Source organism: Heteronotia binoei, chromosome 9 (genome assembly GCF_032191835.1).
Source record: "Heteronotia binoei isolate CCM8104 ecotype False Entrance Well chromosome 9, APGP_CSIRO_Hbin_v1, whole genome shotgun sequence".
Lineage (NCBI taxonomy): Eukaryota > Metazoa > Chordata > Lepidosauria > Squamata > Gekkonidae > Heteronotia > Heteronotia binoei.
Genome location: NC_083231.1, coordinates 37,293,368 through 37,319,775, shown reverse-complemented (window position 1 = coordinate 37,319,775; position 26,408 = coordinate 37,293,368). Strand labels below are relative to the sequence as shown.

Here is a 26,408-nt window from a genome sequence, read left to right as displayed (position 1 = left end):
GATTTCTCTATGGAGGTTCAGGTTGCCACCACTGCAAAAGCCGCCTTTTTCCATCTGAAGTGAGCTCAGCAGCTGGTTCCTTATCTTACTTCCCATGATCTGGCCACAGTGTTTCATGCATCAGTCACTTCCAGATTAGACTATTGTAACTCTCTTTATGTGGGGCTACCCTAGATCCTGCTCCAGAAACTCCAGCGGGTGCAGAACGCAGCAGCATAGTTGTTGACATTGAAGCCTGTGTGGGCGCAGATGCACCATTACCTCCTGCGTACTAGATCCATTTCAAGGTGTTGGTCCTCACCTTTAAGGGCCCTATACAGCCAGGGACCAGCATATCTTCAGGACTGTCTCTCCCCATATGAGCCCCCCTCCCCCCCGCCCAGGTTTTGAGATCTGCTGCACAACATTTTCTTGTGGTCCCTGGTCCTAAGGACACCTGACTGGCTTCAATGAGGGCTAGGGCCTTTTTGTTCCAGGCCCCTACCTGGTGGAATGAGCTCCCACTGGAGATCTGGGCCCTGTGGGATTTATCAAGGTTTTGCAGGGCCTGCAAGACAGAGCTCTTCCACCAGGCTTTTCATTGATCCGGTGGGTGTCCCTTTGGTATTAACTGGCCTACTCATCACCTTATCATAATGCTGACTGTGCTGTGTTGATGCATATCAGCCTGCCTATACACTGTTGTTGGCTCACCATCTGTGTTTGTGATGCTGTATTGCCTTCGTTTTTATACTGTTATGTTTTTATGATGTTTTATTTTTAATGTGTAATAGGTGTCTAAATTTCTGTTGTAAGCTGCCCTGACCCTGCTTGCGGGAAAGGGTGGGATATAAATTTAAAAATTAAATATATACATATGAACATGACTGATGCAAGAAGCAAAGAGACATAAGTACTATCTGTTATGTGCACATAAGTAAGAAAATGTCAGTCTCACTCTCATACTCAGACATCAGTTGTCTGTTGTTGCAATGGTCCTATCATTGTTCGTCTACCATTGTTGCTAAGATGGGCAAATGAGAAGGCTCATTACTAAAATATTAAATGTGCACTTGTTATAATATATCTGTGGAAATGTAAAAGTACATTTAAAAGAACATGTTAGTGCAATGAAGCACGTGTCCTATATCATGTTGTAATACCAAGCATAATTTAAACTAAAGCTAGTTATGTAATCTTCTTTCAGAGTTTGAAAACATTCTTCTCCAGAACTTGTAGTTTAGACTAATAATGCCCTCATGCCATTCACATGGCAGAAGGGGGTGAAGCATAATCAAGTCAACGATGTACACTGAATGCCTAAAGAAAAACACAGCATAATTAAGCAGAAGCCAGTGTTATCTGTCACTCGGATGCCTGTGCATTCGGATGCTGCAGATGAGATCAAAAGTCAGTTTCAAAATACTACCCAATGGCAACATAGCTTTGATTTTTAGCAATAGCTGATAAAGGGTCTTAAATTCACATCTATAAACAATTATGATTAATAATTTACAAATGTTGCAGTAAATTGCTCTGAAAGAACAGATTGTTTCATGGGGGAAAGTTTTAACTTTTAGATTGTATTAATATGAGCTATTTTTCTAATTGTCATGTAAAGCACACTGGTGCTATTGATACATGTAGATAACAAGGACTTGTTCTTAAAAAATCTAGCACGGGTATTTCCCTCCTTCGTGTTCTGCACCCATATAACTCTTATCTCATAATGAAAGTTACACACATCCAAAAATACATATAACCCTCAAGTGTTGAGCTTTAATCTCTGGTGCACAATACATACTGTTAAATCTTGCATCTCTCACCAAATCCACTGGTCTAGATAAATCAGTACAATCTTGGGCATTTTACTTTATAAAAAATAATTTATTCTTAGTTCTTAGTTGAGAATGATCACGCTGTAATATGTGATTTTGAGATTTGGAAGGATGTTTAAGAAGTTATTTAGTTTTTTTCTGCCATCCGCCTAACTTAAGTTGACAGCATGCTGCATTGGCTGTACATTCACAGGTCCTTTATCACTTGTATACTGCCTGACAGAGCAACCTCAAGTGACCTTGCATCAGAAGACAAAGGCAATCAGAACCAGGAAAACTAAGCACAGGAAATAAAAGGAAGGAGGAGGGGTTACAAACAGGGGTGTGCATTTGGTATATACCAAGCCAAATAAATGCCTGAATAATACCTTATCAATATTTATTTGGATATATATTAAGATAAATCAGGTTCTCTTACATGATTTGACTACCGAATAGGGAGTCCTGAATAAAAGCTGAAATTATTCGCACATACTTTTTATAGACAAAAGTACATCACTAATGTTACACTGGCCCTGATAAGGGGATTTTAGGACCTAAACTGAAAGGTGCATATTTGCAAAATTGTGATTTGCTGTATATGTAATTGCTGCTGACATAAGGCCAGAAACATTTGTGGCCTTCCAAAATTTGTGCCATTCATTTCCGTATTGGAACTTTCCATTTGAGGTCCTGTTTAGTTGTCTATTGATTTATAAGTGTAACTGGAAATTTATTGTATTTGTTCTCTGAAGAAGGCATCTGCCGGCCAAAATGCATCAGGTCATATTTGTATCTTTCATGTGCATTTGTCACTTCGATGATTTTATGGGGCTTCATTTGGGCCCCTACAAGGTTTTTATATATATATATTGTAATAAACAAGTGTACTTTTGTCTACAACTATTTTTAAACTTTGGCCCCTTAGTATTCTGAACTTCCTTTGGTGGTCACAGCTTGAAGAAGCTAAGTTGTGCTGCAACGGCAGCAGTGGCACAACTCAGTGAGTGAATGCAGGCATTTAAAAGGACCACATCCATTTACATGCCTTTTTTCCTGCATTGAGGGTCAGAATGATCTCTCAGCAAGGCATTTAGAGTTTAAATGCCTTAAGAGTTTACTTACCCGCCTAAGTGCCTTTGGATTTCATTTTGCATTTTGCCTTTGGAGTTCACTCGCTATGGCGCCAAGTCATTCTGTGGCTTGGTGAAGGGATTTAAAGGGACCATGTCCCTTTTCCCCTCCATTGGAAACAATGGAGAATGGGGGCATCTTCTTCTGGGGCCCATAGAATTGGACCCCCTGGTCCAATCTTTTTGAAACTTGATGTGGAGGGGTTAGGAGAAGCACCAGCAGCCATGCTGCAAATTTGGTTTCTCTACCTCAAAAAAACAGAGCCCCAGAAACCCCCTGATTGATTGTCCATTATAGCCTATTGGGAATGGTTTAGCAATCAGCTCTAAGTACAAATTTTATTTATTTTATTTTATATATTTAAAACATTTGCATGCCTCTTTTCCATATACAGAACCCCTATACAGATTGGCTGAAAAGGTCAAGAAGAATTTACAACTTAGTTTGAGAACTGATCTGGCTTATGTCAAAGTAAAATGCTCTAGATTTGTCGTCTTAGGAGTTTGATCATTTACAAATGTGTAACAAACACTGGATTAAGCATAGCTGCAGGGAAAGTGATTCCTTCAAGATTACAGTTTTAGAGCAGCCCAGCATCATGTCAAGAAAGATTAGTTTATGAAATGACTCCCTTAGCTGATGGAGTCTGATTACTCTGTATACTAAGAGTAGAGTTCCTCACGATTAGTCTTCCAGTGAATTAATTTACCACCAGACCTTAGTGAGATACTCTGTGCCAACATGTCTGCTTGCTTTAATCAGAGATGTCACTGACTGTTCAGCAGGGGAGCAGGAATGCAATTGCTTTCTTATGTGTATAAGGACCAAAGTGCTCAGAAAGCACCTTAAGAGTTGGGCTGAAGCTTGTATTGGTGGGGGCCCTCCAGCTCCCAGCAAGCATATGTCCTTTGCTACAGCATTATTGCTGAATGACCCAAGAACCTTTTTCAGTGGCATTGGACCTAAGGACAGCAATAACTCTGAAAAGAGAAGCTATATTGCTTTAACCTGTAGAACTTGGATTTGGCTTCAGCTTTTAATGGAATATCCAACTGACAGGGTAAAGGGGGTATTTATTTGCTGCCCTTTCAGTCAGAAATGGCTTCACACCAGCCACTACAGAGAAATTTGTTTCTGTTGCCATGGTTAAAAATAATACATCAGGAGATCACTAGTATTCATTTCCTTAGTATTATTTTCAGAATTTTATTTTATATTTAGAAGAAGACAGGGACTTGCCTGATAAATGCAGTCATTAAGTCTATGATGATAATATTTTGGCCAAAATTTCATCTGCAAAGATTAGTGGCATGAATCAGAATAAAACTTCCTTCCTTGCTAGTAGCATTAAACCTTTAATTAATAAACACAATCACTTATTTATTATGTGAATTGATTCCCTGTGAATTGATTCCTTTTTACATCAACTTATGACCTTGTAACTAGTGTGACATTACTAGGCTATAGAAAATTCTTCTAAAGGGAGTGTTTTTAAGTATAATTTCTTTATGTTAGGTTCAGGTAGCTGGCTCAAGGTTGACTCAGCCTTCCATCCTTCTGAGATCAGTAAAATGGGGGGAAAGTGTAGATGACTGGGGAAGGCAAAAGTAAACCACCCTGTAAAAAGTCTGCCATGAAAATGACATGATGCGATGTCACCCCAGAGTCGGAAATGACTGGTGCTTGCACAGGGGACTACCTTTACCTTTTTAACTTTACACTGGTGAAAGTTCCCTATGGTCTCTGTTCTGTTCTCAGGCAACAGCTCTGAGGTTTTTGGGTTCAAGTAGTAAGGCAGGGTGGCTTGAAAAGGAGAGAACTGGGAGATCTTGCTGTCTATTCATAGGGGCAATAAATATATAATTTTGGTAAATGAAACTTACTTAAGTGAAACCCATTCTGCCTTTACCTGGAAATTCAGGTACTTAATGTTTATGACAAAGAAGGTATTTACAGATCTCAAAAATCAATGCTTCAATTGGGTCAGTGCTGGACTTGGATTCTGCGACATTTAAAGCATTCCTGAGGTTAACTTGATGGCTGCTATTCACTACCTCAGATTATGTTTCCAAGAAGTCCTCAGGTATTGGCAGCTAGTATGTGGGTTTAACCCAGCCTTGATTTATCCTTTTAGGTGCTGTAAGTGATAATCTGGTGCCTCTGAGAACTGAGCCGTTATGTCTAAGAGGTGCCATAGAATTCTCAGATGAGATTTATAATTGTTCTTTTTAGAAATCTTTTCATCTTAATGGGTATGCTTGGTGGTTTTACAGCTAAAGCTTTAGCCTCCAGTCTTTAAGGTTGTGATTTTTAATCCAGTTGGAGGTCTTGAATGAAATAAAGATGATTGACTATCTTAATCCATGGAATGCAGAAACGCTTCATGTCTAACTATCACCCACACTCTTCTTAGGGAAGAAAGGCTCTAAAAAAAGATTGAATCATTGCACTTTCTGATATGAGAAAGGAGTGAATATTGATCAGAAAATATGAACAACTTTTCCCTAAGCTATCTGGTTTTAGAAGCAAAGAGAAAAACATTGCTGTTTTAAACATATGCACTGTAAATTGCTAATGTAAGTATTCTCACTTCTCAAATGTAATACTGTGAAATACCATCTAACAGACCCAGTTGCAAATATACTAATTGGCAGGGCTTTTTTTTTTTTGTAGAAAAAGCCCAGCAGGAACTCATTTGCATATCAGGCCACACTCCCTGACATCACCATCATTTCACACAGGGACTCATTTGAATATTAGGCCACACCCCTTGCCACCAAGCCAGCCAGAACTGCATTCCTGCTCAAAAAAAGCCCTGCTAATTGGAATGAACAGACCTGAACATGGTTATAATTTTGAAGTCTAAATTAAACCAGGTCATGTTTGTAAACAAGAGAGGTGATATTCCGCTTCTCTGGCGGAGCTTCAGCATGCACGTTCTCTCTGCACCAGAAATCCTTGCATGTGGCGCTCTTGTCCAAGCTCACCAAGCTTCCTTGTCCTCTTTTAAGAAATTGGTTTTAAAAACCCTTTTGCTATTATTAAACTCTTTGCTTTTATTTATAGAGAGAGAGGGACGGAGGGAGTCATCATTTTCTCTTGTCCTTAGTTGAGATTTTGCATAGATTTCCTTTAGGCCAATTTTAGTGTTCATTTTTAGCTTTACCCTAAATGTCTCTGTTCTATTTTGTTGAGTATCTTTGAGTCTGCCAGCAGTGATCAATTTATTGTTAGCTATTGTATTCAGGTGCATTTATGTACATTGAATGGGGATAGTAAAACCTTATCCCGCTGAGTAACACATTCTAAGGAAGAGGTTCATTAGCGCTGTGATTGCCAAACAGTTGTATTATTTTTAAACACCACATTTATACTGTGGTGGACCTTCCTGATCACCGTGGTCATCTTTGGATGCCTGGCTTCAGGTGCCGCCACCATCTGAGGTTAGACAGGCTTCTTTGAGGTTAGACAGGGCCACGCATGGGTCAGTCTTAGTAATGGAATTTCCTCTCAAGTAAGATTTGTTTGTCTCCCTCTGTTATTGTCATATGCCAGTTGGTGAAAACTTTTCTGTTCTGTTCGGCGTTGCCTTAGCCTTCTTTCCTGCATGTGTGTCCCTCTATGTTTGTGTTTTGTTAAACAGTTTTTTGAATATATAAAAAATTGTTTCAGTGTTTTGACTTTTGGCAGCCTCAGGGATCCTGAATCGGGTGGAAAGGCTTTCATATAGATATATAAATGTTACAAATAAATAAATGAACTGTATCCTAACAAATTTGTAAATTAGAAGACCAAAGTCAAGTCATTATGAAGCCGTCTGTTTATGTATTTGAGTTTGTTTTGAGAACACCAGAATTTACTATAGGAGGAAAAAGCCTCACATTTCTATTTGATATACTGAGCCATACAGAGCTTTTTAAATCATTTTAAATAGTAAACAGAAGTCTTAACAGTGCAATTCTAAACAGAGTTTTACCCTTAAAAGTTCACTGACTTTGCTTGGGGATTGTACCAAGAAGAGATGATGAAGAAGAGATTGGATACTCTGCCCTCCACTACCCAAAGGAGTCTCAGAGCGGCTTACAATCTCTTTTCCCTTCCCCTCCCCAGAACAGACACCCTGTGAGGTAGGGAGCTGAGAGAGCTCTAACAGAAACTGCTCTTGAGAGGAACAGCTCTGCAAGAACTTGGGACTGACTCAAGGTCACGTCAGCAGGTGCATGTGGAGCAGCGGGGTCTCAAACCCAGTTCTCCCAGATAAGAGTCCATGCACTTAACCACTACACCAAATTGGCTCAGACACTACCTCTATCTTAGCACTTCCATAGATTCTAGAAACCCAGGAATCCAAGGGCTCTTTAATGAATGCTGGGACAGAACATGCAGAAAAAACCGATTCCGCACTTAGCACTTGTCTCCCTTCTGTGCAGGGCTCCTCACTGTGGCTCTTTTTCCCGGATTCTGCATTGGCATATCTGCAGGAGGGCTGCATGTTCCCTGCTTGCTGCCTGTCCTGCACAAACCCAAGAGACGAGAAAAAGGCTGGGACAAATGTGGAATCGGTCTAACACTTGTGGCTCTTTCCCTCATTCCCCTCCCCTATTCTGTCCTTTCCAGCATTGAGAAAGTTTATACCCAGGACTGTGGGTCCTGCACATAGCCCTGGGGTTCTGGAGGCTTCAGGGGGAAGTGGGAATGGAATGGTATCACCCTTTCTGAATCTTCCATCAGTGGAGCTTTACTAATGGATGAAATAGAATGGATGAATTTTCTCCTTCTGCCTCCCCACAGTGGCCTTCCCAGCTATATGAGTACTAGCCACGTTGCTGACATTAGCCATATAGAAAGGAATGGAGAAGATCACAGGGAAAGGCATGGTGCAATGAAATGGCACAAAAATAGCCTGCCCAAAGCTCCCAGTTCAAGTCCTAGATGAGGAAAACCTTGAGGCTGCTTAGACAGAATTCTGGGTACAGCCAAACTTTAGCCCTGAAAAACATAATCATGCAAGTAACGCCATTGATGCTAACCATGTCCACCATTTTGATCCCCTTGCAACATTCCCATGCTGCACTGGGCAGTTCACAGGCCCAACAATCTATACACTCCATCCAAGAAAGCTGCATGGATATCAGATGCAAGCAGCTCAGATGACTTTGCAAGCTGTACTGACAGTTTGAGGAGTCACCAGAAGTTGCCTCACTACATAACTACAAGAGCCCAAACAGTGCTGGTAAAAGAACTGTTAGTTAAGCAGCTTGCAGTGATGCAGAGCTAGGTTAGAACAGGAACACAGGCAACCACACAGCAGAATAACTAGATACAAGCTGGTCACTGAAACCATTGTTTCATAGCTTCATCAGATGGTGAGCACCATAGTAGGAACGGGGCCCTATCTATTCTGTTCCCATGGTGAATGGCTGCCTGCCAGTAATCCAAAGAGACACAAGACAGTAATGATCTGCAATATCAGCAGAGAGGAAATAGGCTCCAGAGGTCTGCCCATGGCACTCTGGGATAGTCTGCAGTTCCACCTCCCACCTTGGAAGCTACCACAGGGAATACAGTACAACCACAAAATCAACACCAATCCATCCTTTGTAAGGAGTTTCACTGGAACTGTATCTGAATGCACCATCTGCTAGAGTTGCTCCATGAAGCTCCGCTACTGCAAAGCACTGGGCATCATCGATGTTTCTTCCACAGTAGCACAAATTGTAGCAGTGTGACTGGTAATTGCCCTGAACTGTAGTTTGGCTCCCTGTGCCCCCCTCACCTAGAAGTTGGACTGGTTTGGTAATTGGCACATGGTAATGTGCTGATGCATATCAGCCAGGCCCCCACCATACGCACACACTTTGGCACTGTAAGTACTTTCGACTGGCTGCTGTTGTGAGAGGTGGGACTGTTGACATAATGCAGTGGGTGGCTACAGTGAGGTACAGTTGCAGCAAATCCAGTTTGAGACAGGGATTTGCCTTCCCTAGCTTACCTGTATGGGATGCATTGTCCTTGCACCTTGAGATGGGGTACTTGTAAGCATTCCAAACAGAGCAGTTCTAGAAAAAAGCAACGTTTGTTCTCTTCCTGGGCTGCTTGCACAAGAGGCTGTTGAGTACAAAATGTCCTTTCTCTGGGGTACCACCAAAGTCCCCAAATTTGTATGCATGAAGCCTAAGCAACAGAGCCCCATGCCATTTCCCCACTACCTGAATTATGGGTGTTCTGCCTGGGGTTCATCTAGTGCAGTGGTCCCCAACCTTTGCAGCACCGGGGACTGGCAGGGTGAGGGCACAGAATTTGCCCCCCCCCATGGCCATGCAACCTCGCCGCCCCACCCCCCACTACACAGCCTCGCCCACCCTGCCCTGTGCAGCCTTGCCACCCCTCCTGCAGCCTCTCCGTTCCACCACGCAGCCTCACCATCCCTCCCACGGCGCCTCCAGCACCCTCCATTTTTACGATTTTAAGTCCAGGGAAGGGGCAAAGTGCTACCTTCCCCAGCTCTTTAAAGGCTGACAAACCCCGCCCCCCCCCGCCAATCGGCAATGAAAACCTTTGTAGCAGCAGCGGGCGACCCGCTGAAGAAGCAGCACCGTCCTTGTCTCCTCCCCTCCACACCCTGGAAAGAAGTGGAGAGGAGACAAGGGCGGCGCCGCTTCTTCAGTGGGTCACCCGCTGCTGCTATGAAGGTTTTCGCGCCGCTCGGCGGGGGGGGGGGGGGCGGGGTTGGTCAGCCTTTAAAGAGCCGGGGAAGGAGGCGCTTCACTCCTTCCCTGGACTTAAAATCATAACAACGGAGGGTGCTGGAGATGCCGCGGGAGGGGCAGCAAGGCTGCGGGAGTGGTGGCCTGGTTTCCAACAGGCCATGGACCAGTAGTGGCCCACAGCCCGAGGGTTGGGGACCCCTGATCTAGTGCTTGACTGGGCTGTGCCTGATTGGTTGTGGGGGAGGGGGCTGCATTCCTAGCATTCTAAGGGTGGGATGGGAGGTAGGCAGACATGTATTTTTTCTTTGAATTAGCCTCAATGGACTGTTTTTGAAACCCGTTATGGTTTACACTGGCACCATGGCTTGAGAGGCTTAGGAAACCAAGTTAACCTGGATTCATCCACAGCATACCCAACTCTGTCATGGAGTAAAGGTTACACCAGTGTGTCTACACCAGAGGTGTCAAAACTCATTTGTTATGAGGGCCGGATCTGACATATATGAGACCTTGTTGGGCCAGGTGATATGTGTCATAAAATGTAATGCCAGGTAGCAGAGACATAAACTTTAAAAAGGAAACAAACACAATTAAAAGATTTTTTAAAAAACTTTAAATAAAACCCTTGCAATATTTTATTTAACAATCTGATAACTGAAGGAAGCAAGAGAGAGGGTGAAGGAAGCAGACTTGCTCATGGGCCTGATAGGAGCCCTCGGGGGCCTGATTCGGCCCCTGGGCTGAATGTTTGATGCCCCTGGTCTACACCCTTTCAAGACAAGTTTTAGAACTGCACTACAAAACATGTAAGATGATGTTTTCGGTTACTAACAGTGGATATAATTTCTAGCATCAATAGGAAAAGATGTTTGCTTGGATCAAAGCTAACTAGTTTCCCATCTTCATTAAAGGTGCTTCTACTTTTGTTTGTAGTGATATGAAGGAAAAGTTCCTTAAGATGTGTTGTAACTGTTATCATACTTCCCATCATACATTAAACAAAAATGCTGGTGATGTAATTACCCATTTATCTACTTCCAAAAATGCACATTTGGGTCAGAATCTTACAGAAAATAGAACCAAATGATATTTTATTCATAGAATTATAGAATCATAGTGTTGGAAGGGAACTCCACGGTTATCTAGTCCAACCCCTGCACAATGCAGGAAACTCACAAATACCTCCCCCCAAAATTCACAGGATTTTCATTGCTGTCAGATGGCCATCTAGCCTCTGTCTAGAAACCTCCAAGGAAGGAGAGCCCACCACCTCCTGAGGAAGCCTGTTCCACTGAGGAACTGCTCTAATGGTCAGGAAGTTCTTCCTTATGTTGAGCCGGAAACTCTTTTGATTTAATTTCAACCCATTGGTTCTGGTCCTACCTTCTGAGGCCACAGAAAACAATTCCACACCATCCTCTATATGACAGCTCTTCAAGTACTTGAAGATGGTGATCATATCACCTCTCAGCGGCCTCCTCTCCAGGCTAAACATGCCCAGCTCCTTCAACCTTTCTTCATAGGACTTGGTCTCCAGACTGCTCACCATCTTTTATTAATTTCCTCTTTTTGGTTGTGATTTTTGGATAAGATTATTTCCCTTGTATCTGACTTGACATTACAAATAACTGGGTTATTTGTAGGGCCAACTATATATAGAACTCGTTCCCGTGCTAGAACATCATTGGCTCATTTTTTTTTTTTGCCTTAAAAAAAAACTATTAAAAGTTTGGTACATGGCACAAATGTTACAGCTATGACAATGGATACTGTAGGATTAGAGATTAAAAATTCTCACATGTGGTGCTAATTAATTGGGTTTTTATATGTAGATCATTCTTTTTCTGTTATGTAATGTCCCAACCAGTTGTGGCCAGGACTTGAGAAGAATGTCAAGGAGGAGATAGGCGAATGAGACGGAGCATCAAAAGGGTGGAGTAACCCATCCTCCTCCCCTTTTGAGACCTCCGGCCATGCAAAGATGCCACTAGGAGTGCAAGAGGGGCAACAGTGACCTCAGGTCTACTTTGGGGTACGCAGGGGGAGCGCAACATGTAATAATAAATCTTTTTGTCTGAATTGTGAGATGTGATACAAAGCATATTTTGTGTTGCTTTATTTATATTTTAAATAATGATTGCTGTAAAACAATAAAATGCTGGAGGAGCTAGACTGGTTTTTTTATTTGCTTTGAGGTATGCCTTCTTTACTGCCTGTGTGTTTTAAGTACAATAATTTATTTCCTCCTTATATTCTGGGACTACTGTGGGAAGGCCCCAGTCTTTTGGACTGGATATACTTTATGTGATTTGTGCTTTCCCATTTCACTGTTAAATGTCAGTTAACAACATGTTTACTGCAGTGTCTGCTTGTCAATTAAATTCCTTTTTGATAAGTAAGCACATTGGTACCATCCCTGTAGGCCATTCAGGCTGAAGTAAAGAGTTGTCTTTTCTGAAAGACCTTGAACTGGGTAAAAATAGGATATAACACTTCTTATTTGCCCTCTGAGATTGAAAAATAATAATAGGTTATAATTTTGTAGAAAATCATTTTATATTTTGATGGCCCATTAGATAAAAAGACAAGTTTATAAGTATTCTAAATAAACGAATTATTGATTCAGTGTTAATCACTGCTCTGGTTACAGTATAGGAAGCTGGGAAAAAATTATGTTAATATTATTTCAAAATCTAAAATTTGTATCAAAATTTCTGCTGTCCCATTCTTTGATGTTCAGAAGACGCAACTGGTATGCTGCTGTTCAAAACAACTGGGAAAATAATCTAGATGACAGATTAATTTGTTAAACCACCTTCATTTACAACAGCACTTGTGGGAATTAAGAAGAAAATGGATATTATTCACGTAACTCTATACTGGAATGATTGATGCAGCAAAGATGTCCTGAATATCCAATTTTCACACCTAATGTAGAATTGGCAAGCGTAGGTGAAGAGAATAATAAAATTCAGTGGATTCAATTTAGGGAGGGGACTATGAACTGAGACCAAAATAAGTTCCCTACAACATCTACCAGTGATGAAGTGGATGTGCCAGTAAATAGGTGGGGAGAGAGATGTTACTTGGCCAGAGTTAAGATAGGTATGCGTTCTTATCTAATCTAATTATCATTATCTAATGTTCATTATATAATGCGGTAGATTTCTTAAATTAAAAAATGCTATAATTGTTTAGAGCGGCACAAATCACAACGCAGAAACTTGCCTTTGCCCATTGGATTGCCTATGCTTGCTATATGCTAACAATATGGCCATTCTGATTTCAGGCTGAGAAAATGATCTGTGTAGGCAAAAACAGAAGTACTGTGTGTTGAAGGTAGGCCTAATCCAGTAATAGGTGTACAGTTTGTTCCAGGCGTGGTTGTATTCTCACTGAAAGAAAAAGTTCATAGCTTGGGAATGCTCTTGAACTCTCCTTTGTCCCCAGATATTTATGTATAGGAGAATCTAAAGTGTTTTTTTACCAACTATCAGTGCCCGTAGATTTCAGTGGCCCGTTAAAGGTGTAACTCAGTCTAGAACGATTAGCTTTGCTCACCAACTGTGGCCATTACTGCAGAAAACTGACCTTGATAATATATGCCTTGATAATACTTATTACACATAATTAAAACAATTACAAAGCAGAGTTAAAATACATACAAAACATAAAGTGTTGGTTAGGAAGGAGGAATCACTGAGGGAATGTCAAAACAAAAGTTTTCACCTGCTGGCAGAAGATGGCAACAGAAGGAGACAGACAAATCTTTCTGGAAAGAAAGCTGCAGAGCTTTGATGCCATGACCATGAAACCCACTTCCAGGTTGCCATCTACCTTAGACAGGGGTCGTTTTGTAGAAAAATAGGGATTGTTATGCATCTGCACCTACTATTCAATGGACAAGGTGGGAAGGAGGAGGTGGAACTGTCAGAAAGGTTTAGGAGCTGTGCTCCTGTGAGCTCCGGCTGAATCCGAGGGTTGTCAATCTCCAGATGGGACCTGGACAGGCCCATCTCACCCACTAGGCAAACTAGGCAATTGCCTAGGGTGCCGGGAAGGGGGGCATGCTGAATTGGGTTTCCCCCCACCCAAGACAATCCCTCTGCTGCCACCCCCCCGCCCCCTCTTTTCCACAGCACCACACCTCAGCCCCCCATTCGCATGATCAGAGGAACAATGAGACTCGGCCCCACCTCCCTGGCGCGATCAAAGGAGCACCGCAACGAAGCTCAGCCCTACGCACTTTGCAATGGCCCAGGCTTCTTCTAAGTTGTTTGAAGAGCATGCTGGAGGAGTTTCGCTCCTCCTTCACTTCCAGTTCCAGAAGTGAGGGGGGAGAAGTGTCCTCCAGCATGCTCTTCAAACAACTTAGAAGAAGCCTGGGCCCTTGCGAAGCGGGTAGAGCTGAGCCTCATCGCGGTGCTCCTTTGATCGTGTCAGGGAGGCAGTGGAGCGCAGCAGCGCATTGCAGTGCTGTGGAGAGCGAGCGGGGGCGGGCGGGTAGTCTGCCCTAGGGCCGGCACTGGACCCTAGAGATCTCCTGGAATTACAGTTGATTTCTAGACAACAAAAATTGGTTCCCCTGGAACTGCTGCTTTGGAGGGTAGACTTTATGGCAATATATCCTGCTGAGGCCCCTCCCTTCCTGAAACCTTCCCCTCCCCTGGTTCCATTTCTAAAATCTCCAAGTGTTTCCCAATCCGGAGCTGGCAACCCTACTTCTCCTAATCTCAGAAAGCAGAGATATCCCCAAGTAACACCAGTAAAGATCAGTATAGTGGTCAGGCAGGTTCATAAGGGAAGTAGGGTTGCTACCTACATAAGACATTTAGGTCATATGTTTTCAGAAATGAATTTCTGTGTCCTATGACAAATAAATTAGAAGCAAGTACCATGTAATTTTAGCAGTATTTAACTGTAATAAGAATATAATAAGTTTAAGCTAGGTATGTCATCTTCTCTCTGAATTTGGGTTGGGGTGGGGCAGATTTAGGGACTAGAAAATGTCCACGGAGACTTATAATCCATATTACTAGGGAAAAGCCCTGGACTACTACTAGCTTGGAAACATAATAATTGTTCCCTTTCTTGGCTAACCATTACACTAATTTAACCATTAGTGTAAATATATGTCTTTCAGAAATGCTCAGGGACAATGTACAGTCTTTCTAGATATACTGGGGAAAATGCAGGTAAAGTGAGAATTGCATCTTCTTAATTAGAGAAAATGGGGGAGGGGTCCTTAGAGAAGCAATTACAGTCCAATTGCAAGCAGAGTTACACCCATCTGTGCACTGTTCCAAGTACATTGATGAGTTTAAGTCTAATTAGGGCAAGGGTGGTCAAACTTGCTTAAAATAGGAGCCACAAAGAATAAACGTCAGATGTCTGAGAGCTGCAAGACATTAATGTCAGATGTTTGAAAGCCACAAGATGGAAGGAGGGAGGGAAGGAAGGAAGGAAGGAAGAAAAAAAGATAGGGAAGGGAGGATGGAAGAAGAGGTGGAAAGAAAGCAAGTTTAAATGCATTCTCCAGGCTGTCAGCTGGCTTGGCTTGGAGAAGTGATTTAAAGAGACAAATGCCTTCTCCAAGCTGACTGATGAGGTGGTGGGAGCTTTGAGAGCCACACAATATGTGTGGAAAAGCCACATGTGGCTCCTGAGCTGCAGTTTGGCCATGCCCCGGCTTAGGGTTTCGCCATTGCTGTCTTCCTAAAAAACTGAGTACCCAAACAGAATAAACTGTAAGGAAGAAATATATATGGAAGGTAAGATATTGGATATTTGGAGGTAGGCAAAAAGAGGTAATGCTAACTAAAACTATTTTATATTGAAAACTAAAAGACCAGGATCCAAAGGAATGGGCAGTTATTTTCACACAAACAAGAGGGCTGGTGGTTTAGTTGCACAAGGAACAGCTCCTTTATATTGTACAATGAGCTGCTTTTGAGGTTGAGAACGAGGTCTTTGAGTTTGTATGGTGTAGGGAGGAGGTTTGATTTGAAAGGAAGAATACATGAACAGCTGTGACTCATTTGTTGTGACTGTGGTTTTGTTTCAGATAAATGGCCTTTTCTAAGAACACAACCACAATCTTTTGTACATGTGGAAATGACCTTCTTTCCCAGGTTGTAGTTACTGGTGTTGGGAATATGGATGCACAAACATTTCAGTACCTATTCATCCTAACAAAGCTGTTGGATCATGTCCCAACAGTTTATATAATGAAAGTACACATTTGTTACTGTGCTTCAAGGATTTATTTTCCTATAAAATATAGTTCAGATATTGTTTCTGATTGCATTGCTTGCTTGCAGCAAAGTAGTAACCAAGTTCACTTCCATTTATGCTATTATTATTTTTTTGTTCCATGTTTTTAGGTATTGCATGAGGAGACAACAATCCCAGGAACTGACTTGAAACTGTCATACTTAAGCTCCAGAGCTGCAGGATATAAATCTGTTCTTAAGATCACCATGACTCAATCAGTGATACCCTTTAACTTAATGAAAGTTCATCTCATGGTGGCTGTGGTGGGAAGACTTTTCCAAAAATGGTTCCCTGCTTCCCCTAATTTGGCTTACACATTTATATGGGATAAAACAGACGCATATAACCAGAAGGTCTATGGTTTATCTGAAGCTGTTGGTATGTCTTACCTGTTTTGGTGTTGGTGATAAATTGGGATTTTCGTTTTTGGTTTAGCACTGCTTTGAAAATATAGCAATAAACTGCCACTGATATTTATCAACAAATTTGATAGAAAATATTTGCTGTTATTAAGATAAAGTTTTTGGTATTATAACATTTTAGGTGCTCTGTATGTAAGTTGTTTGTTCAGTTATATGTCTCCAAAGTAAAAGCCACACAACCAAGCCAGTTGCATTTGTAATGATCACGGCTGACCCAACTAATAATTGAAAGTAAATTGTTTAAGGCTCCAAAGAAAAAGTCTCTTTTTGTAGCCTGACATGTTTTCCAACATAAAAATGATTTTAATTGCCTTAAATTGCTATTATGCAGAACTCTGAAATTATTTTATGGGAACATCAATATCATGTATATAAAACTTCAAGCTTTAATCAATCAGTTCATCTAAATTGATTGAAACATCCATCACAGATTAAAGTGTACTCCCTGATTAATTGCCAGGTTTTGACAACAAGAAGTACCTGGGATTTAGGCATCTTGTCACAATGCAAAATCATTAGCTCCATCCCTGCCTAGGTTTGCCAGCTCTGGATTGGAAATGTTGTCATCTGGAGAGCCGTTGTAATTCCAGGAGAGCTCCAGGCCCTATCAGGAGTCTGGCAAACATCTCCCCGCCCCACATAGAAGGAAACAAAAAGAAAGCTTTTATTCCCACTTTATGTCTACCATTAGCCCAGTAAAAGCCACTGTGATGTCATCCTAACAATGTAAAGCACAGGTAACTCAGCAGACAGTCTTAATCTGAAGTTAATGCAGATCTTTTAACATTTGGATTTCCTGCTATATATTCTGTTGTTTATTTTACATTTCTAATAGACGAATTAAGAAACATTCCCAACTTTGACTTTAAAAAAACAACTCTCACCTTGCTTTTAAGGAATGCTTGATAGCATTTGTTTGTATAACAATAATTTAAATTTTAAAGGGTTTTACATTCCCTACTTTTTAAAGCTGCTGTTAAAATCTGGATTATGAACTAGTTATAAAACATTTAATCAATAGAAAGCCATATGTGAATAAGACTAGGAAATTAAACTAAATGAATTCTTGGTACCAAACATAACTCAATTTGTTGTCAGAAAGATCTTTTTTTTTTCTTTCCAGTATCTGTAGGTTACGAATATGAATCTTGCTTGGATTTAACACTATGGGAAAAACGAACAGCCATTTTGCAAGGCTATGAATTGGATGCTTCCAACATGGGTGGCTGGACACTAGATAAGCATCATGTCTTAGATGTTCAGAATGGTAAGATTTATGAAACTTAATACTTAATCTTAATAGGATTTCCTTGTGAATTCATAACAATGTAATTCTGTTAATCCATAGTCTGATACTGACCACAATGCTAACATATATTCCAGAAATTCTTGTTTAATTTCACTAAGATCTATACACCCAGCTTTAGTCACTACACAATGTATTGTCAATGTGTTGTGAGGAGGAAGGGAGACTTTCTACACACAAGTCTATGCAGGCATATGTTTTCTCTTGTTCCCTACCATCTCTTGCCTTTCTTTTCTTCCTTGGTCTTTTCATTTCTCCTTTCCAGTTCAATAATCCCTTCCTCAGCTCTTGTTTCACCTTTCTTACCACTGAATTGCTCTCCTTTGAAATATGGTTTCTTTGACTGCAGCCCAGTCTTGACACATTTGTGTTCAGCCTTGGTGCTAACTGGGTTAGGAGTACCATGGGAAAGCCTGAAAGGGTTCATGACACTGCAAATCCCTTAGTCCTTTCATTTGTTACAGACATAGACATTTGGTGCTTTCACATGGCGACTGTTTGCAAGTGCATTTTCCTATTCTTACACAGTAAGAATCCAGTTGCAAAATGCATTATTTAGTGTGTGTGAACACACCCATTGACAAAACAGTGCTGCTGTTTGCCTTGCCAGTGTTGAGATTGCTTGGACAGTTCTTCACTTTCCAGATTGCCCCTTCTTTCTTTTCTTTGTGTGACAAGGCATGTTTCAAAACTGCACACGAAGATCCTAGGTAATTTTCAAAGGCATATCAAAGCAGTATATAGAAGGCTATGAAAGCATGTTGTTTACAAAAAGATACAGTTCTCACAGACACTCTCAATTAACTGTCATTAACATCTTCATTACCAACAGGAAGAGGAATTTTGACCTTGCATTCTGACACCAAAAGTATACAATCAGATTCAGTTGAGTCAGAGAGCACATTGGTACAGAGGAGGGAGGAAACAGTACTCTGGTGAAGTATTTTCCATTTTGTGGGTAATGATCTAGAAGTGTGTCACCGCTAGAATGCTGAACTAGATGAATACCATGGTCATAGTTTGACTAGGGTGCAAAAAAACTTACCAAGTAAATTTGGAGTTGTGTTGTTTTAGTCACATACTAAAACACTTGGGAATCAATGCTCCTGGGACCTTTCACAGTTTCCCCCTGCTCCTTCTACCCTTATCAGAGCAGTGGGTAAGAATCATCGACCTTGTATTGCAGTGCTGCCCACAGAGGTCAGAACTAGACATTACAATGAGTTATCTCAACAGCTGAACATTGCTACCCTATACTGTCCTCTTTTTTCTTGCTCCCTATGGAATTCAGAAAGAATGTAGAAGGTAAGCATGTAAAGGAAATAATCATGAATGTTACAAGTCATGGAAATGAAGGATAGAAGTGAAATACCCAAACTGTTGGCAAATTTGGTCACAGGCAGGCCAATCCAGACATACATGTACATGTCAATGTGAGAAAGGGATTAACAACTGAGGTGTACCATTGATAACCACCACTTCAGGAAGTCACAGGAATTTGCTCTTAGGAAACCAAACATGTATGATTAAAGACTTATAATAGCTTTGTCCCTGTGTATTCATTTTGCTTTCTTTCCCTTGTTGTTGTTATTGGGTGATTTCTGCTGAAAAGAAGAGGCAGCTACATGTTTAAATTTATGCTCAGGAGACAATTTGACAAGTAATGACTTTTCAAAATGATGCCTGTCTAATTGAATAAATAAAGTGGCTAGTTGTAATGACAGGGTGGATGAGCTAGGGAAATTTATTCACAATGGAGCAAAGACAGTGACAGGTGTTTATGCGGACACCCTGAATCGCTGCAATAAATATTCTAATGTTCATCTTTCCCCTCTATAGTAATAGGAGAGAGATGTGAAGGGGCAATTTTTCAAAGTAATGACAGAATAAATCAGGTGCCTTAGTGCAGAGTGCTGACTTGTATGATACCTCTGATGAAAGTTATAGAACTCGGCTATTTCAGCAAAATTATGGTTTCCTGATTGTCATAAATGATGTAATCATAGGAGGGGGATTTCAGATTCCATTAGGGCATTCTTGCACCAACTGTTCATGGATAAATGTATTCCATATGCTGTTATGATGTAGTCTTATTTAGAAGATTTTTATTTTAAAGTTTTCATTTTATTTTCATTTCCCCAGAATTCATAATGTGGATTTTCTCTGGTAGTTACTTCTCTCCAGTTGTCTGGCATTAGAAGAGTAATTGGCATAGCTAACACTGTGCATTTATAGGAAATATTTGTCCCATTGAGATTCAACTGAAAAGTAGCCTTGGGGTGCAGAAAACTCTTTCTAAAACTCCCTTTAATTTTTTTTTTTTTTTTGCAGACTGATTATTTTAACAATTATTGTGGGGTGAAGAATATAATCACTAGAACCAAGGTTGTCTTTGAAATGCTGAGCACTCAGTCAATAAACTAAGTATTGCTATACAGTGTGAAGTGACATGTGGTTTACATGGATTATACCACATTGAGATTTATTGTAGAACGAGTGCAACAATAATAGCTGGCAGTTCTCACAGCAGACCTTGATTGACTCATTGATCTGGATAATAATGTGGATAGTGGTCACGTCTAGCAGAATATAGTTCTGGCTGTGAAAGCCTAGCATTAGGCACATATATTGCTTCCCCACATCTCTTGTGAAGGCTGTAAAAAATGATGCTGGTAAAGTACTTTGTCTTTTCTCCAATGATTATTGATGCCTTAAAGCAGAGTTAGGTTTAAAGGGCAGGTGGCCTGCCAAAACATTTTTTGTTGTGTTTGACATACAAGTACTGAACTGCTGATACATTGTTGAGCCGGGCTCTTCTACCAGAGATAAATTATTATTATTTTTATTATTATTATTTTTATTATGCATTCAATAAAGGCCCTTTTCCATTGCAAACTTGTGACTGGTACAAACCATTTTTGCAGCAACAGTAATGTTGTGTGAAATGGTATAGCATATATTTATTTTATTCCAGTGGTACAAGAAGAAATCATACACATGCATCAGTTGTCTCATCCCAACAAGGGGAGTTATGTCCAAAATGGGTGCTATGCATATGTTTCTTGCAGGTCCATTCTACAAAATAGCTAAGTATTCTTGGATAGTTCCAAGTATCTGCTGAAGGGAGAAAAGGACAACAGAAGACTGGCTTAGTCCCCCAACAGAAGACTGATGCTGTTCAAGGCGAAACAACTGGGCTGCCCTCAAATAACCCTGACTCCTTGAACTGAACATTTCAGTTCCAAGGAAATAACTGCCCACCTGCTGACACAGTTTTCCTAATGGAATGGGCTAATTGTGTTAGATATTTTGAGTCCAAACTCAAGTCCTGCTCACTTCTAGGAATCTGCTGTAGTTAGTTTTCCAAAGAGAGAGGTGCTTTAGTGAATACAGATGCATTACTTAGATTTCTGCCCTGATGAAATATAAAGAGTTGGATCCTGACTGCCATCAGCAGAACAGCGCTGACCTTTGCTCATCTCCCTAGAGCTCCTTCTAAGACAGTAGGTTTCTGTGGATGAGGGACCCTGAGTGACGAATTCAAATTAGAAGCCAATAATGGGAAGGGAGGGTTTAGATCCACCAATGGATCCTTACTACAGTCCTCTGATACTGTTCCCCAGGTATTTACTTTCTGGGGGAAGAACACAGCAAAGGTCTGCATCTTCTGCTGATCATACTCAAGATTCAACCCAGTCACTTTTCAGAATGTTAGATGCGTTTAGATGATGCATTCAACGTTGTTGGAAAAATATTCCATTAATATATGGGAAATCGTATTTTTGCTTTCTTCAGGAATCCTGTACAAAGGCAATGGGGAAAACCAGTTCATCTCTCAGCAGCCTCCTGTTGTCAGTACTATCATGGGTAATGGTCGACGGAGAAGTATTTCTTGTCCAAGTTGTAATGGTCAAGCAGATGGCAATAAACTTTTGGCTCCGGTAGCCTTAGCTTGTGGTATTAATGGAAGTCTTTATGTAGGAGATTTCAACTATGTTCGAAGGATATTCCCATCTGGAAATGTTACAAGTGTTCTTGAGCTAAGGTATATATTTTCCTAAACACTTTCTAACTAGTCTATTTTAGCTCAATTGTTTTAAGCTAATCTGTCTCCATATACTTTTGAACAATACAGTAAAAATGTAAATGCCTTAAAAATAATATTTAAAACAATTTTAATGGAACTATTTCAAAAAGCATTTAGTCTTGCAAATATGTGTCAAAATATTTCTGTCACAATCACTAACTTTACCTGCATCCAAAGTTCCCTCTAAGATGTGAAGTCTTGTGAGCAAGAACTCTACGTTGTGAGCTACCGGTATGAAAGTTGTGAGCTACTGCATAGATTAGTTTGCTCTGGGGCCATTTTTCCTGATCTAAGACAAAAATGTGTGAGCCAAAGGCTTAAAAATTGTGAGCTAGCTTACACAAACTCAGCTTAGAGGGAACACTGCCTGCATAACCTATTTACAGTTCTTCCTTTAACATTTCTTCTTAACTATTTTCTCTCTTTTTACTCTTTCTTTACTTGCCTTCTCACCAAGAAATAAAGATTTTAGACATAGGTAAGAATAATTTTTACCTACATTCTTTGTACTTTTTAAAAGAATGAAAAAGCATATTCATGAGTTGAGGTGCTGTAAAAACTTGTATGGTCACAAAGAAGGAGTTCTCTATAAAAATAACAATGGCAGGGGACTATTTTTTGTTTTGCCTTAAATCATAGGTGTAAGTTGGTAGTCTTGATACTATTCAGCATAAGACAAATTCCTTCTCCATCCACATTAAAGGATTTTTTGTTTTCAGCGCTTTTTAAATAGAAAAATCCCAGCAGGAGCTCATTTGCATATTAGTCCACATCCCTTGATGTCACCATTGTTGCACACAAGGCTTTTTTTGTGAAAAAAAACCCAGCAGGAACTTATTTGCATATTGGGCCACACCCCAACACCCAGACAGCTAGAACTGCGTTCCTGTGCATTCCTGCTCAAAAAAAGGCCCTGAGCTTGTTCCTGTTTACTTCTTGTTTCTCCTCTTCAGTAAGTCTTTAAAGAATTGCCCGTTCTGTTTTTACTGACATTTTACTCTAATCCTGTCATCCTTGTTTCTTGTTAATGCCCTGTCCTTGGTGTGCCCTCCTTGCCACAGGCAGAATTTTTACCTGAAATGCCATCTTCAGCAGTAGAGTCCACTCACATGGCTGCCTGTCAGTCCTCAGGTGTACAGTAATCATGGATAAAGAAATAATGTAATGTGTCGGACCCAAGATTATCCTTCATACCAGCAGCGAACAGCAAGCTATGGGTGGTTCCCACTTCATTCTAACTAGAAACACTAGGGATAGAAACAGCACTCACTGTTCCACAATCAACAGTGGTTGTCATGGATTAGATTTTTTTTTTTTTAAAAGCTAACAAAAATTGTGCAGAACCCCTTGCACACAGCTGGAACTGCGTGCTCTGTAGCATGTCAGACATAATGCAGGATGACATTCAGAGGCCCTCCCTATTTTGATGCTGGTCCTCACCACCACCACCACCTTTTCATTACACAAATCCCTCAAGGCTTGTATTTCAGTTTTCCCCTGATGTTAGTTTTCTGTTGAAATTTACACTTGTTTTGGCTATGTTGTTTCATATAGGTTTTCTTCCTTAATTGAGGAAGAGTTTCATATTTATACTTTAACTGAGGAAGAGTTTCATATTTAAGAATTAATGTTTCACATATGTTAGTTTGTGTAGTATCAGCAAGGTAGCATGTTTTTCCTGTGATTCACAGTGCAATCCTAAACAGATTTCATTCAATTTACAAGGGTGTAACTGTGCTTCAGAATGCACTGCAAGCATAAAAGTCATATTTATTTTAAATGATAATCATATTAGTCAATGGATGCTCTCATTGTACATGCTGTGGTGGTTCATTGTTTCATCTTTAATTTCAGTTTATTTCCCACTGAGAATTTGTGATGCTTTAATGGTCTTTAGACAGATTATTTTAATTTACTTTTTTTAAAAAAAAATACCATTTGTATAATTGTCGTTGAATTGCTAAGTTTTCTAGTACTTTATCACTTTCAGGTTTTTATATATTGGTAAATATTATTTAACAGTACTTTAGCATGTACTGTTAGATGTTCCAGAATGGTCTTTCATACACAACAGAAGTAAGGAAGGGTGGTAGGCACTCTGAACCATAGCTTGCAATCCTGTGATCAGTCTTCTGGAAGAAACTAGTAATGAGGGAGGAAACTCTGAAATGTTTTGATAGAAAGTGAAAACTGAAGTTAGTGTTGTACAAGGTACATTTCCTAGATAGACTGGTGGTGTTCCGAGGAAATTCATAGAAGGAAAAGATAGCAGTACATTCATCTTGAATTTAGCTCTTTTGAGAAGATGTGCAGTGTAGGAGACTCCCCTGAGGGCCATGGAGGCAACTTCAGTACCACAGGTATTATTTTTCTGCCTAGAAAGGGTGTTTTTACTTCACTGGGAATATCCTGTATAGTTTACATTAGAGTAAACTTTTTGTCTAAGTACAAAAGGAGGGAAATATCTCACATTTTCTCAAGAAATATCTTACAGCTAGCAAAATATTATTGCTGATCTCCAGAGTCCACAGATGGTGTGAACTCTTTGAAGTCTCATGAACAGAGATTATTTTCAGTGATATGGGTTCTGATTGAGCGTGTTAATGATTGTTCTGCAGAGAGTCATATGTCTTGCACAGACAAAACAGTAGCACTCTTAATGTCATTTTCCAACATACTATGAAGGTTCCTCTAAATCTAGAAGCAATAAATATGGCACATGACAGTATATTTCCATTAGCATTATAAGAGCATTTTCATTGATTTAATCTTGTTAACAAAAAACCTAATAATGTTAACAAGGAGGGCTACAGTGAGAACTATTGCGCATTGTAGCAACATCTTTCAAATTGATGTATTTAAGTATTACGCTTGCAGGAGGTGGGAACAATTTTCATCAGTTTTCCCATTGTGGACCTCAAGTACACCCACAACCAGGAGTCCACCAACCCCTGACAGCAGGATCAGGTAGAAATGGCAGAGGCTGCAGTGGAAAGGAACTAGTGAAATTCACCTCCCCTTCTGAAAGTAGAAAATATGCTTACGGTCCAGCATGGTAGTTTTAATAGCCATCTGTCATTTAAAAAAAAAAATCTTTTGAGTATTGGAAGAATGCAACTCTATTACAAATACTTACATTAAAAATTGCCTCTCAAGACATCTAGCTAAATGTGGGCAAGTGTCTTTGATGTAAAAATTATTTTATAACATTACTGTTGATAGTCTGCCTCTCACTATATAAATTTCCTATGTAACCTAACCTACAGTCAAAATTAAATAACCTACTTCATGCTTAAAACTGTGGTAACTGTGGATTGCTGTATTTATGAATTTAAATACCTCCTTAGTAGAAAGCTAAGGGGAATTATATGGTAAAAGAAACATTATGCTGCCATGTGGTGGGCAGTTTACCTGAAACTCAGAGGCCGAGCACTTCAAGGACCAGCTGCTGACCAAGATCAGGGAACATAGGCCTTTATTAGGCTTATTTTCAACAGCTCTGAGGGTAGAATAAAATGGATTTCCTTTATATACTTTCCTGTATCCCCCCCTTCTTCTCCTTCCCACTTCAACTGGTAAATAAGTGGGTACAGTGATCCTCCTCATCTGCTTCTGTCATTTCCTTCTTTTCACATTTCTCTTTGTAACTTTCTGCCTTAAACCTCCTTTATGCACTTCTGATGCCCTTTGCCCACCTTGGTCTTCTCCTGTGTACTAGATCCCATTTGCCTCTTTTGCAAAAGTAGTCAGTCATTCTCTTTCTGATTGAATGTAAGAGTCCCTGAAAGATGCTCCTCCCATCATTCCTTCTTCCATTTATTCTCTGTCTTTCTGTCTTCTCATTTAACAATGACTCCTTAGCCCAGTTTAGGCCTTGTTCTCACTGAAGAGGCATACCTTTGCTTGAGCAGTACCACTTCAGATGGCTAGTGCTCTCATGACTCAACATTTTCTTGATATAAAGAAAAAAAACCCTTTTCCATAGGAAACTGGATATTAGTCATCTTCCAACATCCTAGTTTTCTATGTAGATAACTTTTTTCTATAGTGATGAATTCAGTCTTGTGAATTCTTTTCAGCAGCCTGAAATACTGTCTTCATACTGTTGCAAGAACAGTCATAACTAAACCTCAGTGTCCATCCACAAACCTCAATAAGACCCCCCAATATTAGGATTGCCAACCCTGGGTTGGAAAATACCTTGAGATTTTTTTGGGGGGGTGGATCCTGGGAAGGATGGAGTTTGGGTAGCAGGGGGAGCTCAGCAGGTATAATACTATGAAGTTCACCTGCCAAAGCTGCCATTTTCTCCAGGGAAACTGATCTCTGTTGTGTCTGGAGGTCACATGATCTCTGGGAAACTGATCTCTGTTGTGTCTGGAGATCAGTTGTAATAGTAGGAGATATTCAGGCCCCACCTAGAGGCTGACAATCCTACCTTATATTAGGTGTCATTCTCTGAGCTCTATTATTTCACCATGTTACAAAATTTTGCAATTTTACATGTTCATTTTTTTCTTTTTTGTTGAGTTTATGGTACATGGGAAAAGAATGAGAGGTGGGGAAATGCTGTTTTCTTCTGATTCTGTGGTTTCATTTGCTATCTCAGTATTCACTCAAGTGCCCAAAAGGTTATCTGAAGCTGGTTTAGGTACATAGATTTGATGACGACAATGATGG

The 26,408-nt window shown here is 40.3% G+C and overlaps 1 protein-coding gene across 14 annotated transcripts in view; it reads left to right on the top strand.

Moving 5' to 3' along the window:
• The window catches only part of TENM3 (teneurin transmembrane protein 3), a 721,265-nt gene that overhangs the window by 641,009 nt on the left and 53,848 nt on the right, over positions 1-26,408 (top strand). For 10 of the 14 annotated variants that reach the window (XM_060246485.1, XM_060246482.1, XM_060246495.1 and 7 more), the window contains 4 exons: positions 16,024-16,291; positions 17,459-17,602; positions 21,437-21,686; positions 22,186-22,206. In XM_060246485.1, the coding sequence (XP_060102468.1) occupies positions 16,024-16,291; positions 17,459-17,602; positions 21,437-21,686; positions 22,186-22,206 (683 nt within the window). The remainder of the gene's footprint in view (positions 1-16,023; positions 16,292-17,458; positions 17,603-21,436; positions 21,687-22,185; positions 22,207-26,408) is intronic. The other 4 variants (XM_060246496.1, XM_060246493.1, XM_060246490.1 and 1 more) reach the window with 1 other exon arrangement.